We start from the raw sequence: 19,840 nt of genomic DNA, 5'->3' as shown, positions 1-19,840 counted from the left end.
TGCATTTCCCACCAAACACTAAACATTGTTCTAATTGTTGAAAGAAATCGTTTGTTGTTTGTGCATCTTATGCACGTACAAATACAGTGTATTCAGCAGCCCTGCCATCAGGACTGTCTGTAAATAGACTTTGAAACAACTCCATGACTCAAACATCTGCCAAAGCGTTGTTTCTCCCCAGCGTTTATTGGTGTTGGTTATAATGCCAGCGCTGCTGTAAAGTGGCTTTGGCTCGTTATCCTTAAGCTCTGCCATTTGGTCCTCATTATGTGCCATTCCTGTGGGTTAGGCGGCTCTGCCATTCTTCTCTGAATTCATCTCATGCTTCGTTGAGGAAACGCTGATGTGATCGACCTAGCCGTTAAAAGGGAAACGAAGGATGTTTGTCTTTATAGTTTTCCCTTCCTTCACTGTTGTAAATGGTAATTAACAGACAAGACAAAAAATCTGGATTTTGTAGTTTTGAATTGTCTTATTTGCAAAATGGTGCATACTTAGGTGGCACTTTACTACCTTCCTTGAAGGCCCAAAGCGCTTTACAGTCGGTCCCATTCGCCCATGGACCCATCCTGGGGCCAACCTAAAACCACCACGAGCAATGTGGGGTTCAATGTCCTGTTCAAAGACACTTCAACTTATTGGTGGGCAAGGTGGCAACTGAACCTGATCAGAGGTTGGCCGTTCTACCTCTGCACCCCGCCCTCTTTGTACTTAGAGTTAAGGAAGGAGTTTGACGCAAGCAAGCAGGCAAGTTTATTTAAAAAGCACAATTCATACCCAAGGATATTCAAAGTGCTGTACAAAACTATATAAAATTACACAAGGAAATAAAAATCAATGTGGTTATTGTGTTATAGTTATGCTATCTCTAGCCAAAATAATAATGGTAAAAAATGTGTAATTTTCTAGAGCATGGTTCCTGCAGAATGGCAGTAATTCATCAAAAATTCCCCTCTGAGTTATGGACGGGACCAGGCCTGGCCATGGGCAGCTTGGTGCCCTAGGCGAAAAGGGGTTTTGGCACCCCACCCCCACAACACCACCACTGTCCAGAACAGAGACAACGTAGCTGTCTGAAATAGTTTATTTATTTATTTATTTTAATGATCAAAACTTAAATAATAACCACTTGTGATTATTATTTACAATAATAACTGCCCCAGGCAAGACTTGATCTAAGGACCTTAGAGTTAGGAGGCAGGACCATCACCACTGCATCACCAACTGTATTTAAGAGCAAAGTAGGTTTTAAGAAAGTCATTTTCACTACAAAAGATTTAAAGTTTTTCATTGTTGAAAGTTTAAAGCAGGTAAAAAAAAGTAAATTACTAGTTAAATTCATCTTTTTCGACCAAAATGCAAGAGGGGTAAATTTTCAAGCAATTTTGTGTAAATAAAACAGACGGTGACCGACCTCTGCTTTGAGCCCGTTCTTCCTCCTCTTCTTTCCTTTTTTGACATTAAAGCTGTCCAAGAGGGCTTCTTTTGCTGTTTTTTCATCTTTAAAGTTGTAAAGAAGGTCTAACGGCGGCAACCCCACACGGCCCTCCTTCCCCCACCTTAGCTTAGACGGCGGCAGCTAAAGAGGGATGCTGCACCAGGCAAAGTTATTGATTATGTCAAACTTTTGAGTTATTTCATCTATGTTTTTAATTGTTACCTTTAATTTTCAAACAAAATAAGTGTCAAACTGTTAAAAAAAAAGCCTAATCATTGGGATTTGGCAGCCTAGGCAGCCGCCTAGCTTTGCCAATGCCCAGGGCTGGCCATGGAAGGGACCTTTGGTGTGGAGCCATCCTGCCCACATTTTGCTTCTCTGTTGCTGAGAGCTCAGAGCAGGAAGCTTGTATTTTCTACGTAACAAATATGGTTCTTTTCAAATTGCTTTTTTTTTGTCAGCTCCTTATCCCAAAGAAATACGCAGAAATGCAACTTTAAGTCCTCCATCATGAGCAAAATGTCTCAAGAACATCAGAGTGGGGCTTTAACGAAAGTTCTGTTGCATTGTTTCTGCAGAATGATGAGGCAGTGACAGTTGGAGACAGTGCCAGTGAGGTCTCCGTCTCCTGCTCCTCCACGGACGACACCACCAGCGTCGGCCCGTCCAGCTCCAGTCCGGAGGGCAGCCAAGGCCTGAGCTGCAGCTGGAGCCCAGAAGAGGTCAACCAGACCGGCGCTTCGCCCGCCACAAGCTTCGACTGTTGTGGAAATATTGGAGGTGCCGGAGACGCCGAGGACGAGGCGAAGGACCGGGTGACGGAGGTCCCGCGGCGCTCCTCTCTGTTGAGAAACAGCATCCGGTCACTGTCGCCCCTTCGCCGCCACAGCTGGGGTCCAGGAAAGAACAACGCAGGAGAAGCTGAGATGAACCAGAGGAGGTTAGTGGGACAAGTTCCCATCAGCTCTTTATTGAACAAAGGATTTTCAGATTAAAAAGCTGCTAACGGATGTTCCCGCCAGCTGCCAGTGAGAGCTTGTAGATCCAGATGATATGATCATACATCAGCGTTATTAGAGCTTCTCCTCCCTGTTCCCTGCACGCCATGTTGGACGCTTCATCCTCCTGCTGTAAGCAGCTGTGTCACCATTTGTCTGGTGGCTTCAGGGAGGGACCACGAGTGTGCTTACTGATGCAGGGACAAAAAAATCATCATTTGAACATATGGACCACACGTGCACAGTCGTATGCTCAGCAGTAGCCCGGCTAATAATAAGGCTTTAACTCCAGTTTTTCTTTCTTACTGACATAGATAAACAAAAAGGTCCTCCTTAAATAACTTTAAACAAAAATTTCAAGTGTGAATTGAAGGTACTGTCTCAATCACAAATGTTTTTTTTTCAGAAACTATTTCTTTTTCTTTTTTACCAATCGTTTTATAGATTTTAGAGATCAAAAGCATTTTATAAATCTCTTTCTGGATAATGTTTGCAGACCTTTATAGTGCATTTAAAAAATAGGTAAAGAGAATTGTTTATTATTTAAAAAAAACACACAAAAAAGGAGCTTGACACTGTGTACAGTGGTAAAAAAATTAGGACACCGTCATTAAATAATCAGCTCTGTCTTAAAAAAATATTCATACATCACTGTCCAATCTTATTTTGTAAAATTAAAAAAAAAGTTTTAATGGAAATCAAACTAAAGCCTTACTATTATTCTACCCATAGAAAAAAAAGTTCTGAACAAAAATCCATATTTTAATGGAGATCAAAGGTTCGACCTCTTGCTTCCTATTAGCTATTTTTCCTCTTTAGGCAGAAATCGTATCATTGAGACATTTTTTAGACATCTATCAGTCCCTTAAGTGTGAAGTGTCTAAACTTAAAAATAAGCAGAGATTACATTCTTTAGAAATCACCTTTCATAGACAGTCCTAAATAGGCCAAAAATATTTTTAATATCAAGTTATATCACTGGGATTACTCAGTGATGTTAAAATTCATACTATATATTATATATAAATAAGGATCAGCTTAAAAAGAATGGGGAAAAAACAGAATGTAAACATGAAAAAAATATAGGAACATTTTTACAAAGTTTTGAAACTCAAAAGTACACATTGTAAGCACAAATGTAATTATGAAAACTTAAAGAACCGTTAGCAAACATTTACATTTTACATGTTTATCTCTATTCCTATACGTGACTTATATGGTGTCTTAATTGCAGTTTGGCACGAACTGCGATAATTAAATTATTAATTGTCAATTTTAAATTGGTTGGGGATCAATCAGTTGATCCATACGTGACTATCAAGTCCCTGATTGGTCTAAGCTCCTCTGGTTAAACTTTCAACACTCAAAGGCTAGATAAAATCGGTCTTAATAATATTAGCAGCTTCCCGTGAATGCAAGACTTTTGAATGTGGAAGCCCGAAACAGCCGTTTACGAGAGCTTACGTAGACCTTTCTTTCACTGACAGTGGTCACTTGAACGGCGTTGCCGAGGGCGGTGTGAACGTAGCTTCACATTTTAAGTGCACCTCTTGTTCTCTTTGCACCACTGAGGCATCAGTGTGTCCAGAGATCAATGGTGTTTTTAGCCAGCTGACATGACTGCTGCACTGAACCGCATCTGAGTGGAAACAGAAAAAACGGTTTAGAGATAAAAGCTTTGCTCTGAAATTCCAGACAAATAGACGTCTCGGCTCATAAACATGACAAGCAAACATTTAATACTAAATAAATATGTTATTAATGCCAACTAAGGTTTAATTTAACCCAGAAAATTGATCATTTTGTGAAATAAATAGGTTCTTATTTAAGTAGGTTGAGTAAAAACAGAAATACTGGAAAAACTGATAAAAATGCGCATTTATTAGCAAAACTACAGTAAATATACAAAAAAACTTTCTTATGTGATACTATAAATACAAATAGTATAACAAATTAGATAAATGCACAAAGAGCATTCTTTCACCATCTACCTTGTAACTCTATTTTAAAAGAATGCTTTTCAAACCAAATTCTGTGGGAATCCCCCTCTTTGGTCTTGTGAGGGTGACTGAAACTTTTCATCTGCATCCTCAGAGGCTGCAGTCAATCCGTCTGCACACAAACCTGCACCTTAATATTAGCAGCAAAGTCTCATTAGTTTGAGAAACAGTTTTTTTCTGAAAGGGTATCCATGATGCCGATGGAATCCATAATAATGAGGTAATAGAAAGACTCACCTGTTTTCAGATGCTTGCAGAGGGATGTCTGTGATTAAAACCAGCAACATCTAAAGAAAAACACCTCTCGGTGCATTCCAAAGATTACTAATGAAACCAGACGCATTCTGTCTATTTGTCAAGCGCTGACTCAATTATGTGTCTTTTGAAGAAGACTGTGCCCTGTTCTGGTCTAAAAGCTCTGAAGACATGATGTGAACGCTCCTTTTTCAGCCACGTGATCTTTCAGCTATTTTCTGTTATTAAATTACACCAATTCTACTGACATTAATTCAAATTAGTGGTTAAAAAGGAAAATGTTCACTGTCCCGGTTGGATCTGGTTCTGTGATGTCACGCTGAGATGAGAATTCGGAGCAGAGTCACTGTTTTTGTTTAAAAAAAACATTTTTACTACAGTTTTTTTTAACAAAATTCAGTTATAAATTAAGCAAGCTTTAACTTTAACTCATCGCCTACATTTATCCTTTATAGTGAAGTGAGGTGGAAAAGTAGTGTCTTCAAATTCAGATGTTACTTCCACTCGGTGATGTCATCAACAGTCGCCGGTCATCTACGTTAGTGCATTGCTGCTAAGGCGCGGAAAATTCATTCCGTCGGGTTTTATAACTTCTTAACAGTCATTCAATATATATATACATTTATATATGTGTCAAAAACAGCTTTTACTCATTCTCAATCAGATTTGATTCTTTTTGTTAAAAATATCTTGAAAATGACTTGTGTTTTTGGTTTGTTTGGTTTAAGTTTTAGCAGAAGAAAACCCTGATAATTATACAGAAACATCCTGTCTTGCATTAATTGTGTCTTCATTTTTTGATCTACTAAAAGAGCTCAAGGCTTCTTCATTTTCAGCAGAGTTCATCCACATATTATTTTCTTTCTCACCTTAACTACTCTCAAATCTTGACTCACATCACCCATCATCCTCCACTTCCTGTCTCTCTTTCATCACCTCCAGTTCCATTCGTTGCCATGGTGAGAGGAGGCCGGCCTTTCACAGGAGAAGGTACAAATGAATCACATTCATCATCAGTCCGTGTGCTGTTAATGCTCTCTCCTTCTCCATGACGTGCGGTGGCTGATGCAGACCGGTGTGGGCCGTAACGCTCCTGCTTTTTAACATCCGCTTGCTGCTCCCTTTCCCGCTTTCTGCTGCATCCCTGCAGGCGATTACTCTGAAAAATGATCCCCTCTTTTCCTCCAGTGCTGGAATGTGCATAAAGCGCTGTGGCAAATGGACGTTTGAGTTATCCGCTGTTTTGTGTTGCAGTGGTAATAACAAGCAGCCGCGCTGAAAAGAGAGGAGTTCAGCTCAAGAGACTCAGCTGTACTGCCTCACAGAGTCCTGTAGGGATTTTTCCCACTGTAAAGCTGTCAGAAGAGTTTAGAGTCAGCGTTGAGACTGCAGTGAAACAAAGGTGGAAGCTGCTCCAACTGTAGATTCATGCTGCTGACTGTCTAAAACACTCTTTGAACAGGACAGAGGAGGGAGGAAGCGTGTACTCATGAATGTGGCTGATTTTGTGGCAGTTCTAATCTGTTACCTACTAGACTTCCCACTTTGAGGTGAAGTGGACCATTTTGGTCAGGAGACACATCAGCAATTTAAAGTTATTTGCCAGATAATTTAGTTGAGTTGGTAAATATGGTTTTTATATTTATTGTCACAAAGATGTAATCTCAATTTTCACGAGAAAACTGGCACCATTATGTTTAATATTAAAACTTTTAAGCCGGTGGTCCACAACCTTTTTCAGGCAATGATCCGGTTTAATGTCAGACATTCACGGACCGACTTGTATGAGGCTGAAGTGGGAGTCCGATTTAAAAAAAATAAAAAATTAGCTTTCAGTTTCTTCTTTTTTACTTCTAGGCTATTTTCTGCCAAAATAAACTTTCCAAATAGATTTATTTTTTGTAAACTTTGTTTAAATTCAGCGGTCAAGAAAGAAGTGGATGTGTTTTCTACACGTGACTGAGCAATTTGATAAAACCGAGACAGTGTAATAAGACAGCTGGACTGATAATTCTCTCTCCCCTCGTTTTCCAAATAAGAAGTACCTGCTGATCCCAGAAAGCCAAAATCCCATAGACTTCCATTGAGAAATGAACAGCCGTTACTCAGTCATTCTGTTCGTCAGAATAACCATTCTTGATCTGGTACCTCTTTTTAACATGTTCTTGCATTTTTTTGTCATTATATATTTTCTTTATCGCAGGTAACCCATCAGATGTCTCAATAAGAGTATGTGGTGCCTGCTGGGTCTCACCTCAAACCTTTGAAACATTTGATGGACAGATTCTCTCCAGAGCCTGCTTTCAGTGGAAGGGGTGTGGCTTTAGAACAACCTCACTCCTGATTAACGAAGGTGGTTGCCATAGAAATGATGACTCAGACCAACTTGGACCAATCTCTGCTTAGTAACGTTGTCTGGTTCCAAAATGGCAAAGTCTGTACTGCGGAAAACTGGCGACTGAATTGACTTCATTTTGATGGAACCGGAGGTTAGGGTGACGTCACATCCCTCTTCGTCTAGTGATGATAACATACTGTCTATGGTATAAAAGAACTGGACAGAGGGGCTGTGACATCACTCGTAGCAAATGCCTTACCTCCTCTGCTCCCGCAAAATGAAGCCAAGCCGTCATGTTTCTATGATATGGACATCGCCATGTTGGAGCCAGACGGCAGTGGTTGGTCAGAGTTGGTCTGAGTTGATGTTTCTATGGCAACTACTGTCACCAATGAGGAGTGAGCTTGTTAGAAGTCCACACCCCTTCCACTGAAAGATGGTTCGAGAGAATCTGTCAAACATTTTGGATGTTTGAGGTGGGGCCAGTAGGCACCACATGCTTTTACTGAGGCATCTGATCGGTCAGTTTATAACTTGCAAAAAAGAAAAAAATATCACGGAAAAAAATAGAATGAACGAAAACAGTGTTAAGAAAAGGTATCAGAGCTAGAATGATTAATCTGAAAAATACAATGATTGAGTACAGCTGTTTTTCTATAGAAGTCTGTGGATTTTTGGCTTCTTGGCCAGCAGGTGCTTTATAATTGGCACAAGGGGGGAGAGATCACTCAGTCCAGTTCTCTTATACTGTCAATCCGAATAAATCTGGTATATAGAGGGGATAATCCACTAGTTTTTCAAAATAAAACTTTCTTCAGAATCAAATTATAAATAAAACTAAAGAAATGTAGGTTGTGTTTTTTTCTCTGTGGCCCAGGGTTGGGGACCCTCTTATTGCAAACTTGTGGCTTCATTTTTTTTCATTTTATTTATTATTTTAACTTTTATTGTCCAACAGATTTTACTGCTACAATAGGTGACAGTATTTATGTCACTTCAGATACAGCGGGTGTGTATTTGTATAAACCCCTCCTGTATTCAGAGCTAAACTTGATTTTTTTCCTATATTATATTTGATTTTTCTGGTTTTGATTTAAAAAAGTTCTTAAACTTTTCATTATGGAGCCCCCTAGTGTACAGTGGCCCTCTAAAATGTTGTCTTTGTGCATCTGCATAGAGTAAATCCTGATTCTACCAGCAGATTTGCTTTCTGTGAGTTTGCTCTGTAATGATAGTCATCAGCCCCTTTGAACATCTGTCTGGCTCTAATTGAGATATGTTTTGTACTGGTGAAGGCCACAGCTGGAGCCATCTGGCCACATCTGCCGTTTTGAGGCAGGCAGCAGCTTCTGTCGGAGTCTGCAGTCCCAGCACTGTTCTGCTGTTGTCGCAGCTCAGTTTGATTTCCTGATATGACTACAGGCTGCAGCAGGAAATAAACTCTAACTTACTGTGTTTGTGTTTCACTTTGGTGTGTATTCTCTGTCCAGTTATTCCAGAAATGCACATTCGTCTCTGCTGTTCAGGTGTTTCCACTTCCTGGTCTTCCACCGTCATCGTTTGCTTCATCATTGTTTCCCCCTTTTTTTCTCCCTTTTCTTCAAACTCTGAGTGTCAGCTGGTGTCTTCCTGATGCAACCCCCCCAGCAGCAGTGGGTGTTTGCTGCTTCCTTTTTTGCACATAGCACATGACCTTCTTTGAATATGGCCTATTTACGCATATTTATTTGCATTTGTCGTTGTTGTGGGTGTGTAGGCTTGTTTTGTCTCTTCTACAATGCCCTGCCCTATCAGTCAGACACACATCGGCTTCCTACAGCCGAGAGCTGCAATAACTGCAGCTCTTATTCAGTATGGACGACCTTGCAACTCTGCAGGATATGTATATATTAACACTGCCAGGAAGGAGACTTTAATATGGCAAATATAGCCATCTACATTCACGGCCCTGAGGATTGGTGAGTGCTGCTCTGCACCGGTCACTGACGATTCTTTTAGTCCGCTCTTAGTTAGTGATGCTTGAAAGTGTTGGACTGAGGAGGATTTGCTGGATAATGGAGTGCCATACGAGGGCACAAGGACTGAAAAGAGAGATTTACTGCTGGAGATTCAAGCGTCACATAGCCTGTCCTGAAGCAGATAAAGCTGCTGTCCGCGAGCATCGCTCATCCTGAAATGTAGCTGTAGTTTTCCTCCTCATAATCATTGCATTGGATTTTTCAAGGCCTCTTATTCCCAGTCATAGATCGATTTAATTGGGTTGGTAAATCACAGCTGCTGAGCTCTGTGTGCCGATGCTGGTGTTGGAAGTCATTTGTGGCGGTTTCAGCTGTAAATCTGCTCCGGAGCTCGGCGATAACTCAGCTGACTAAACACTGTGCAGCACTGGCTATGTGCATGTATCAACAGGTGCATGCTTGTGTGGGTGTGTGTGTGTGGTTGTTGCAGCAGAACATGATCAGTGATGAATATTTCTGAGGATTGCTTGGTGTATGAACACAAAAGTCTTAAATTAAAGTCTTTTTTTTTCTTTTATTGAGGTCAGATTTGCTTGTTGTTTGCCTGCACAGCTACAGCCTCGAGGGACTCAGCGGGGGCCGCGATGAGCTGAGGGGCTCCCCCATCCAGGGCCCCCAAATGGTGGAGGCCTCCAGGCTGCCCAGGCAGGACAGTGAAGACAAGGGCTCGCTGGTTTCCCTGACGGAGGAGCAGGAGGAGCAGGAGGATCACGGAGGAGTGCACGACCCGGTCAGCCGATGCGCACACTCACAAAGACTTCAGGAGTCAGATCCTCACAGCTATCGGCTGGAGGGATCCTCAGGAAATCCCAGGCCTAATGCTGAGAAGAGAAATGGATTTGTAGAGCTTGCAGATAAACATGCCTCATGCACAGTCGAGACAACCCTCTGTCTTGTCAGTTTGTGGATTAACGAGGATTATCAATCATCCACGTCCTCAGGTGGATTTATTCCACCGACTTTAAAACTGTTTGAAGACAAACCAAAAATCCTGTTGTCTTGCTTTGTCCTGTACAGCTAAGACCATTTGGAATGGTTAATTTAAAGCGATTAAAAAAATAAAATAAAAAACTACAGAAGGTAAATCAGGTTAACCAAAACAATCTGGTGTAAATTCGTCCTTTTTTTTTTTATATAAAACTATGGCAAGCATACTGTCCCTAAAGTCACAGGGAACCAATAGTTTTAGATTTATAAGAGGTTTATGTGTAAAATTTAATAAAAAAAAAGCAAAATACAGATAATTTATTACTCAACTAGGAGTAAATTATCTGTACCTTATCATAAACAGCAATGAAATAAAAACAAGCTAAAAAGAGTGAAATACAATAACTTAAACAAGCTGTAGGTAAAGAGCAATAGGATCGTGGTCAAAGAATATCCGTTACCGGTCCGTACTATAAAAAAAACTTCTGATAATGTTTTGTAAAATATTTATTAAAGAACATTGGAGTATGGCTCAGAGTATGGCTCAACATAGTTTTTTTTTTCTTTGAAATTCTTTATGACACAGATAAGGAGTCTCTGCCTCTCTGTTACGTGAAACAAGGAGCGCGTTCTTCCTTCATACAAATAATAAACACCTGCTCCTGATGATAATTATCCTCCACGATTATCTTCTTCAGCACATCAGGACACCGGCCACTTCGGAGTCAGCTGATGCCATTTCTCCATGCAGGGGCATGAGAGAGGAGAGTGTAGCTGACAGGCTGGCGCTCCTTCGGTCACAAAACTTTCATACAAGCGTCTTTGAGTTATGTACATACAGTACAAGCGGAGTTGAGTTTTTGTGGCAAACTGGAATAGTCACACGACTGAAAAATAATCAGCAAACATACGCGATAAACTTGAATAAAGAAACGCAAATATGCAGGGGAACATTGTATATATATTGTTCCCCCACATACTCACGCTGTTTTATCCCAAAATATATGGTGTTTTATATATATTAATGACTTATGTCATGGCGTTTTTGGTCAAAATCTAAAAATCTGTGTTGTTTCTTAGGACTTAGTCCCTGCAGAGCGGCAGTAGTACATTTAAAATTCATCTCTGAGTTGTGGATGGGACTGTTGACACGTATCAATCCCGCCTCTTTCTCCTTCCCACTGTTGAGAGTTTATGGCCTGCCCAGAATATTTTCTACATCATAAAAGAGCTCTTTTTCATAACGACTTGAATAAAGAAAACTCAGAAATGCATATTCAATCTTAATTTTCTTTATGTCCTCTATTATCAAAAAATGCCTCCAGAACAGAATATTATTTCCATTACTTCTACCCATTTTTGGCTAAACCATGTGTCTCGTTGCAGAAATCAAGGCGTTATCTTCCTCTGCGAAACAGCTGCCATCCAATGACTCTGCCCCTCACCAAGTCTGTGTCCATGCTGGCCATCAGCCATAAAGACATCGATGGTGAGGAGATTCTTTCATGTTACCCTTAAAAATACAAAGACTCTAGTTTGAGCCAAGTTTAATTAGAACCACAGAAAACCTGAATCTCTTCCATTTAAACCATCAGGTTCCCAAAATGCTCCATACAGTTTCTATCAGTTCTTCTTTTTGTCTTTTTCCATTTTGATTGTACGTTTAGTCAAATTTCTTGTCACACTACTTTATGTAACATCCAACTTAGTTAGGAGAAAGCCCTGCTTTATTCAGGTTTCTCCACCGGCTTCATCAACTGTTTGAATCAATCATCCATTCCTGTTGTGGTTCTTTCCTCCCTGGCCACCCCCCAGCGGTGGTACGCCTCAGGCGACAGAGGCGCATCTCCTTCTCTTTCAACCTTTCCCCCATCCTTACCAAATCTAAGCCTCAGTTCAGTTTTGGAGACTCTTCCTCGAGCGATGATGAGGATGATTTGAGTAAGTACAGACCTGTGAAGCTGAAGTAGAAAGTAGATGTTGCTTCAGCATCGGAGCTGTAGATGTTTCCCCGTAGAGCCCCGAAACCTGTAACCACCTTGACAGCTCGGTGAAGAGTCATGAGCGTCCCCACCTGTGACTCGCTCCTCTGGAGGAGCCATAAAATCTGTCGGATTAAAGCTCGCCGTCGATCTTTAGATTTTTTTACAGCTTTGCAGTGAATTGGTGCTCCACTCTAGTACCTCCACAGCTAAGCACCACTTAACGCTGAAGGCCAGTGGAGCCTGAATGTTCTGCTGTCATTAACTTGCCATAAGGAGCCCACTAATTGCTGGTGATATTAAGCTATTGTCAGTATGAAAAAAAATCCCTGAAGCAAAGCTGCTGTTGCAGAAAACCCACTCCCGCCTCAGCCAGCAGGCACGCTGCTAATCATTTCTTTTGTGCTTCGCTTAGTGAGACCATGGCTGTTCAGCATGTCAGTGACCTTTACCTAAAATAGTCTGCGCAAAGTTCTTTTGCAACGAATTGAGTCAGGATCAGGAGAGAAAGAGGAATAGAGCCGTCATGAGCGCTGCAGGTAATCTGAGGAAGCTCTTTCTTCCGCTCTGATAATACTGTCACTTCTGGTCAAAGAAACAGAACCGTTCTTTTTGTTCTTTTACCCATCATTCCACTTGTGTTTGCCACTGATTTAAATATGTAACAGTAACACAAGCGACTTTCTTTTTGTCTTTCAACATTTTTGATCAGTTCAGATGCGGCACCCAAAGATAGATAGATTTCGTTGGTTAGATGTTAAAAGTTGAGTTAGCGTTTGGTGGGACTTGAGTCAATTTTTCCTGAGTATTGGTCGTGGAAAATCTGAATATCTGATAAATCAGTAAAATTAATTAATGAGCTCATTTGAGCCTACATGAAAAAACATAAAATATATACGACTTCTTGGATTGAGGTCATCTATTCATCCAGCCCTGGATGGAAAGTCAGAAAATACCTCCAACCCCTGTTTTCCTCCAGAGTCCTTTGGTTGCTCGCCTGTTATAAGGGTACCTAAAGGCCAAATTTCATGGGCATTGTACAAAGCATTCGCCAAATCCTTGAAGCTAGAGCGTGCAGTGACGTGTCCTTCGGCCTAGTGATTGGTGTTTTAGCCCCTCGCAGAGACCAAGAAAAGCTCCGCTCACTTCCTTTCTTGTTTCTTTCCAGGCATGAGGTCCATTTCCAGCACTTCTGGGTCACTAGCATACAGGTCAGTTCAACTGTGCTCATCTAAGAAAGTGTTTCTCTGGGCTCTCAGACCTGCCAGAACCTTTATAGTCTAATAAAGAACCAGAGACGCTATCAAACGCTTCCAGAGGACAATGGCTGCTTTATGGGAGCCATGAGGTGTGTATGGATGCAGCTGTTGGGGAATAACATCTGTGTTTTTGACCCAGTATATCAGAGGAGGAGCCTGGGCCTTTGAGGAGCGACAACGAGGGGAAGAGTGTGACTAAAGTGGGCCGGACCTTCAGCTACCTCAAGAATAAGATGTACAAGAAGACCAGGGTGAGTGCAGACGTTCTGCTCTACACATCAGGCTGATTTCCACGGATTTTGTGTTGGCACAAAAACATAGAACGTTCAATAATCAACTAGGATGTTAACATCACCTCCATTATGTCTGCGTCTGACATCCAACTGTTACGCAGGAGTTCTATTTCCAGTCCGGCAAAAAGTTGGAGAAACAGGAAACAAGTCCTGCTTTCAAACTTTCCTGTATTTTCAAAATAAAACTTTATAAATGTATTCTAGATTTAATAACACGTTAACATCACAAATAACACTGGTGTCCATTTTTGTCATGGATGACAAAAGAATTTATTTTTGGAAGTAAAAACATAACATCAGTCATGCATTTCACAAAGACTCGATAGCTGCTTTTCCATCACACATATGCACAAAACTTGATTGAATTTCACAATTTTGCAATCACACTCTTCGCATTAAATCGTAATTATGTGAATGAACACAGACCAAGTCACGTCATAAGTCATTATAAAAAACACAGGGACGAATGTGAGCAATACTTTGATTTACAGCAGATGCATTCAAATTATCAACCATCAAAGGAGACGTCGGCGTCTTCTGTGTGATGCTGTGGGACCTCTTGTCGCGCCTGGAATTTGGTTTTTGGTCACATGACTCATTTAATTTGAAAAAAGTTTTTCCATTGCGGTTTTGTGAAATAAAAGTACAAAAAATAAAAAAATACAAGAGAGACACTGGAAGCTCCCATGCAACGCAATGAAGATGCAGACGGACCGGTAGAAATCCGGAGTCAGGATCTGACAGATAGTTGGAGAATCCAGCATTTGCTTTGTTTTGGTTGAGCTGTGGGGGATCTATCTGACATCTTCTGTTTGTCATGAATTGATTTATTTTACTACCACATATTATAGTGACCAATATTTGAACTTTCAAACTAAAGAAATCTGCTGAGCCTCTATAAAAAAAGCTCTATTTCAACAACATTTCATCAACTCTAAACTGGATTAATTAGCTTCACGGTCAGTGAGCTTAGTTATACATTTGGTTTTCACGTTGAGTAATGGGCTGTCAGGAGAGGTTACACGTCTATTAACTGCCCAGGACAGAAGATTTTATCACAGGAGACTCTTCAAACCTTTAACAGACACTCAGAAAGAACCTGTAGGAAATGCATGTTTTATTCAAACCAGGAAATTCATCATTTCTGATCATTAAAGTGTTTAAGAAGTGCTGATTGAATTGCATTAGTCAGTTTCATCATGAGGAGCTGGGCTTGCTCGCTGTTGGAAAGTATTGAAAGAAATATGATGGAATAATAAATATTTCCCGTCTGCTGGTCATCCAAGTTGTAAAGTCCGACTTCGATCATCTTTTGATTTATTTTAAAAGCGTTCCCGATGGTCTTTTAATCAGGATTGAGCCGTCTTTAGCCAAAGTAAAAAACTGGAATTGTTTATTTACATACATTCTTTTTTAACTGTAGAGTTCTTGATGTTTTTCACCATATTTTGTTAAAGCACTAACACAATACAGCCTTGCAACTTGAAAATACTTTCGGAAGCAGAAGTTTATCTTCTGTCACAACCAAATTGTGAGCACATTTTGTGTTTCAAAATAAAAGACCAAAAAAAAAAACATGCCATCTAGACATGTTAAAATAAAATACAAATGTGAAAATTGAAGCCCACAAATTGTTTCTGGTTCATTTTAACACATTCTTTCGGCTACCGTAAGTCTTCAACCATTGATTCCATTAACATCATTCCAGCTGATTCTGAAGTGAAGAATAGCTGCTTTAGGCTGATTTGCAACACTTTACAATAGTATAGTTCTTTTTAGTGGTAGTAAAGTGTTGCATGTTGGTGCAAAGCTGCTTTTTTGCACATCAAAATCAGCTGTTTCATATTTATCATGTCAACGATTCAAAGATTTACAATATGTCATAAAGTGTGTGAGATTAAGATGTCCATGGCGACAACTCTGGTATTAAAGGGTTAAACCCCCTGCTTTCTATTCGGTGAATACAAATCAAAAATATCTTCATGGCCCTGAATAGAGCACTCGCGGCAGCCCGAACCAGTTAAAAATAGGAGCTGCATTGACTATGAACTTACTCAAATTGGATTTGCGATAATAAATTTGCCTAATGGAAACATGACAATTTCAAAAAAAAACTTGCATTTATCAGGAAAAAAATGGTTTTATGCTTGAAGGAAGTGGTTTTTGTGGTGTATCGAAATAAACATATTTCACAAAACTGCGATGAAAACACTTGGAATTAAATGAGTCACTTGACCAACAACCGGACACCACAGGTCACCACAAGAGCCGTCACAGCATCACAGCTCATCAAACGTTGAGTGTATCATGCAGAATTGTTAGATCCACAGCTCCTCTGTAAGATCAACAACCTCGATTTCTCAAAATCTCTTCATCTGTAGCCGCCACTCCATGACCTGAATAAGACGCCGACGTCTCCTTTGATAGATGATGATGAGCGCTACTGCTGTGGCAGAAATGAGAATGTATCTGCTGTAAATCAAAGTATTGTTCACATCCGTCATTGACTTATTGCTGGACTTGGTTTTTGTTTATTCGCATAACAGTAATTATGATTTAATGGAAACAATGTGATTGCAATTTTTTTTTTTTTTTTTGACATTTCTAGAATTGTGATAAAGTTTTGTGCACATTATTAATGGAAAGACGTTTACTGTTCTAGGCATTAGTTTCTACAGAGTGGCAGTAGTTTTTTAGAAATTTGCCTCTGAATTGTGGGCGGGACTGTTGGCAGAGAGCAACCCCACCCCCAGTTCCCATCACCCATCTATTTAAATGCTTCCCCTCTAGCTTACAGTCCCACCAGATTTCAGTTCAAACGAGGAAAAAAAAGGCGTATATGGATCTAGTCGTCGGAGCGGAGACATTAGAATGGAGCGGAACAGTTGGCTTGTGGCCAAGCACGCATATTTTCTAGCTCTTTTACCACTTCAGTGGCCTTGTGGGAGAGTGTCCGCCCTGAGACTGGAAGGTCGTGAGTTCAAATCCAGGCCGAGTCACACTAAAGACTAAAAATGGGACTCGGTACCTCCGTGCTTGACACTCGGCATTAAGGGGTTGGATTAGGGAGTTGGTTTCTGAGTGCGACTGTGTCTGCAGCTCACCTCTCCCCCAGGGAGATGGGTCAAATACAGAGAACAAATTTCACAAGAGTGGGACTTTAAGTTTTTCAAACTAATCTTCCTGATTCACAATGATTTGAAAATAAAAACACTTTGAATTTTATTTTCATTAACTTATATTCTTTAACACTAAACATGATTTTTATCAAAGTGGGTCTTTAAAGGGACCTTCATGCCAACAGGGTTCAAGTTTACCTCGACGATGTTGTGTTTTTGAAGTGAGACACTTGTGTTCAGAATTGTCGGACTCCTTTGTGAAACATGCAGCTTTTGCAAAGAGACACTGAGGGTTGAACAGGAAGTGGAACAGGAAGGCAGGGTAAGCTGTGGTTTTCTAATCTTTTCTGTGAAATAAGTCTTCGCTTTGCTTTTAAAGTGACAGGAGAATGAAAATGATGACCAGACTTCAGGCTGGTCAGCTGCTATTAAAAGGTTCAGGTTCTTAGTAAAATGTTAAATTCTAAGGGGATTTATTTTGTGCTGCTAACACATTGTTTATTTATACAAGTCTAAGACTTTTGAATCGAAGCAGAAGTGACGAAATCTGTGAAAATGTAGCTTCTTTTTTCCATTTCTCCAGTTCAACTTTCAAGCTTTAATTATTCATTAGTCATTCTTTGCACAAAGCAACAGGCTGAAATCTCTGGAAGAGGATCTTCGCTCTGTTTTTTTTTTTTTTTTTTTTCAGCGTCCGTACCAGACTGCGGGGTCATTGCAGAAATAGCACGTCCTGTAGCGAGGCAGTCACTTCCTCTTTGCAGGGTTCCTCATGGAGCCTCTGTGGTAGCCGTAGCTTCAGCCGCAGCCAGCGATGGTATGCAGGAGATTCACAGGAGGCCATGTTCTTCTCGCTGAAATGGAAAGGTTGGCTGGAGGTAGGCGGAGAGCGAGCTCAGCTTTCCCCGTCGCGTTGCGGTAAAAGTTCAGCTGCTGTCACAGGACCCTGCCTGAAGTGCTCCTGATTGAGCGGAGATGTTTTTCCGGTGAAGTCATTGCCTGATAGAGAGCGCTTGACAGGGTTTCTGCTTTGTTTAAATCTCTGGGTGAGGTGTCAGAAGTGTTTACATCTCCTCTGTAAAAGAAAAGAAAGATTTGGGATAAAAACCAGAGTTTTATCTACACTTTCTTTGTCTTTTCCATTGAGTTAAATTGTGTTTTCTTCTGTATGGAAAAATCAAGACTGATTGAAACTTCAGAGGTGTTTGCTGGTTCGCCGTTTGTTGTTGCAGGAAGTGAAAACTGTTGTAGGACTTTCAAACGCTCTGCGGTCCGGTCTGTCTGAAAACAGAACTGAGCGGGTTCTAGTGTGTCAGGGCTCTTTGGTTCTCACAAACCGAGATGCCCATTAAAACGCTGGAAAACTCCCTCTTGCCCATTTCCTCTGGCTTTGGGTGGAGGCTGTGATGTAAGTCCTGGAGAATAGAAAGTCTGTTCTTCTCTGGATCCCTTTATGGGAATGGGATTCTGCTCACTGTGTTAGCCACTGATGATGATGATGAGTTAATGCAGAGGCAGAGCAGACAGAGAGGCCTGTTTTGAGAAGGTCAGACATGTGATTTCCAGAAAGCGCATCCTGCAGATGTGTCTCACTCATCATACCGTCTGGCTGCGAGAATCCATCTGGACTGCAAGAATGTGTGCTTGTCACTGCTGTGTTAGTGCTGGTTCCAGTTCGCCAGTCCTCCCAGGCATCAAACGCAGACCTCCTGATCAAACCCGAAGACAAAAAGCAGTTCATTAACGCCGCTCCTTTAACGAATTACTCTGTTGTCAGCATAAATAATGTGTCGAACCCCCTGCTGCTGCTACATCAGACTAATAATGTGGCTCTGCGGGGTTTGGATTGGAGTTGAGCACAAAGCAGCTGGTCGAACGGAGAGGCATTTTGTCTGCGGCTGGTGTGTTTGTCCACCTGACGCATCACCGGCTTCACCTTGAGCCTCTACATCCTCAACGTTTGAGTTTGAGTTTATTAATTGTTTCAAGCATGGTCAATTACAGCATATTTCAATCAACTTAGACGTATCACCTATATAATTAACCAAAATTAAGTCACCATCAGATTCAGAAAGTATACATCCTTGTACCTCTTTGATATCCTTATTTCTGTTATATGAACTAACAGTCAATGCTTGAAACAGGAAGGGAAGAAGCAAAACTTATTTAATCCCTTCCCCTCTATAATCTGCATAATTTAACAATGAGACATGGTTGCTATATTTTCATTTATCTAAATATAAGACCCAATACTAACCTAATCCCATCATACACACATATATATGTCAAAAATCACAATAACCATTATCAGTTATAACATATCAATAATAGTATAGTTCCCATTAAATGATTTAACCACCCGTAGTTTAACACTGGGTCCTTCCACCTTCATGACCATTATTCACCTTCACCTCTATACTGAAACATTAACATTTTTTTTGTATCTTTTTTAAAATATATAGATATTAGAGCATTGTTTAAGCTCCTCACTTAACACATGCCAAAGTTTGATGCCACACACTGACACACAGACATGTTTCCGGTTGGTTCTTGCAAATTGTATTTTAAATTCCCTACATCCTCTTAAACTGTAGCCTTTTTTATTTTCAGAGAAAACTTTTTGAATGGTATTAGGTAATACATTTCTGTTTGCTCTGAATATGAACGTGAAGCTGTTCGGAAGAGGAGATTGAATGGAAAACTTGAAATTACTGAAGTACAGCAGAAAAGTAGATAAGACATTGGTCAAAAATTACTGTTAGTATTGGATGAAAGAAGAAACTCTGGATGAAACACTTGGATGTGGCCAAACTCTACAAACTGAACAATTCTCTAGTGAGCCTCCAGATCTAGATCTGCACAGACTAAAAAGCTAAATGACGAATGAGCTATTTGAGGAATTTGTTCTGCTAGACAAGAAAACTTGACAGTTATCTGTTAATCGGTAGATCCGGTTCCCATTTACATATTCTAACGAAAAATGCGTAATACAATGATGAGTCAGAAAAAAATCACCACAGGAAGTCTTTCATAAACATTCAGTCTGGAGGTAAATTCATGTTTCTCAAAACAGACTTTTTTTTAGCTCCACCATTATACATTGGAATCGTTGACTGTATATGAGAACTGGACTGAGTGACCACTCCCCCATTTCGTTCCAAACAGGAAATACCCGTTGACTCCTTGAAGCCAAAATCCCATAGACTTCTTTTT

At 40.5% G+C, this 19,840-nt stretch overlaps 1 protein-coding gene and 1 long non-coding RNA gene across 6 annotated transcripts in view; one reads left to right on the top strand and one right to left on the bottom strand.

Annotated features, from left to right (window-relative positions):
- The window catches only part of LOC112160343 (A-kinase anchor protein 13), a 145,348-nt gene that overhangs the window by 94,813 nt on the left and 30,695 nt on the right, over nucleotides 1–19,840 (top strand). For 3 of the 4 annotated variants that reach the window (XM_024294791.2, XM_024294790.2, XM_036211356.1), the window contains exons 12-17: nucleotides 2,017–2,378; nucleotides 5,634–5,681; nucleotides 9,600–9,777; nucleotides 11,361–11,463; nucleotides 13,125–13,167; nucleotides 13,355–13,466. In XM_024294791.2, coding sequence (XP_024150559.1) covers nucleotides 2,017–2,378; nucleotides 5,634–5,681; nucleotides 9,600–9,777; nucleotides 11,361–11,463; nucleotides 13,125–13,167; nucleotides 13,355–13,466 — 846 coding nt within the window. The remainder of the gene's footprint in view (nucleotides 1–2,016; nucleotides 2,379–5,633; nucleotides 5,682–9,599; nucleotides 9,778–11,360; nucleotides 11,464–13,124; nucleotides 13,168–13,354; nucleotides 13,467–19,840) is intronic. The other variant, XM_036211357.1, reaches the window with a different exon arrangement.
- LOC118598604 overlaps nucleotides 16,089–19,840 on the bottom strand; it is an 8,399-nt gene continuing 4,647 nt past the window's right edge. Inside the window, exons 2-3 of one of the 2 annotated variants that reach the window (XR_004947646.1) lie at nucleotides 18,230–18,336; nucleotides 16,089–18,160 (exon numbers count right to left, since the gene is read on the bottom strand). This is a non-coding gene — a long non-coding RNA (uncharacterized LOC118598604). Of the gene's footprint in view, nucleotides 18,337–19,840 lie in introns of both variants that reach the window. The other variant, XR_004947645.1, reaches the window with a different exon arrangement.

This window comes from Oryzias melastigma, linkage group LG3 (genome assembly GCF_002922805.2).
Source record: "Oryzias melastigma strain HK-1 linkage group LG3, ASM292280v2, whole genome shotgun sequence".
NCBI classification, from domain to species: Eukaryota; Metazoa; Chordata; class Actinopteri; order Beloniformes; family Adrianichthyidae; genus Oryzias; species Oryzias melastigma.
This window is presented reverse-complemented; position numbering and strand designations above follow the sequence as displayed.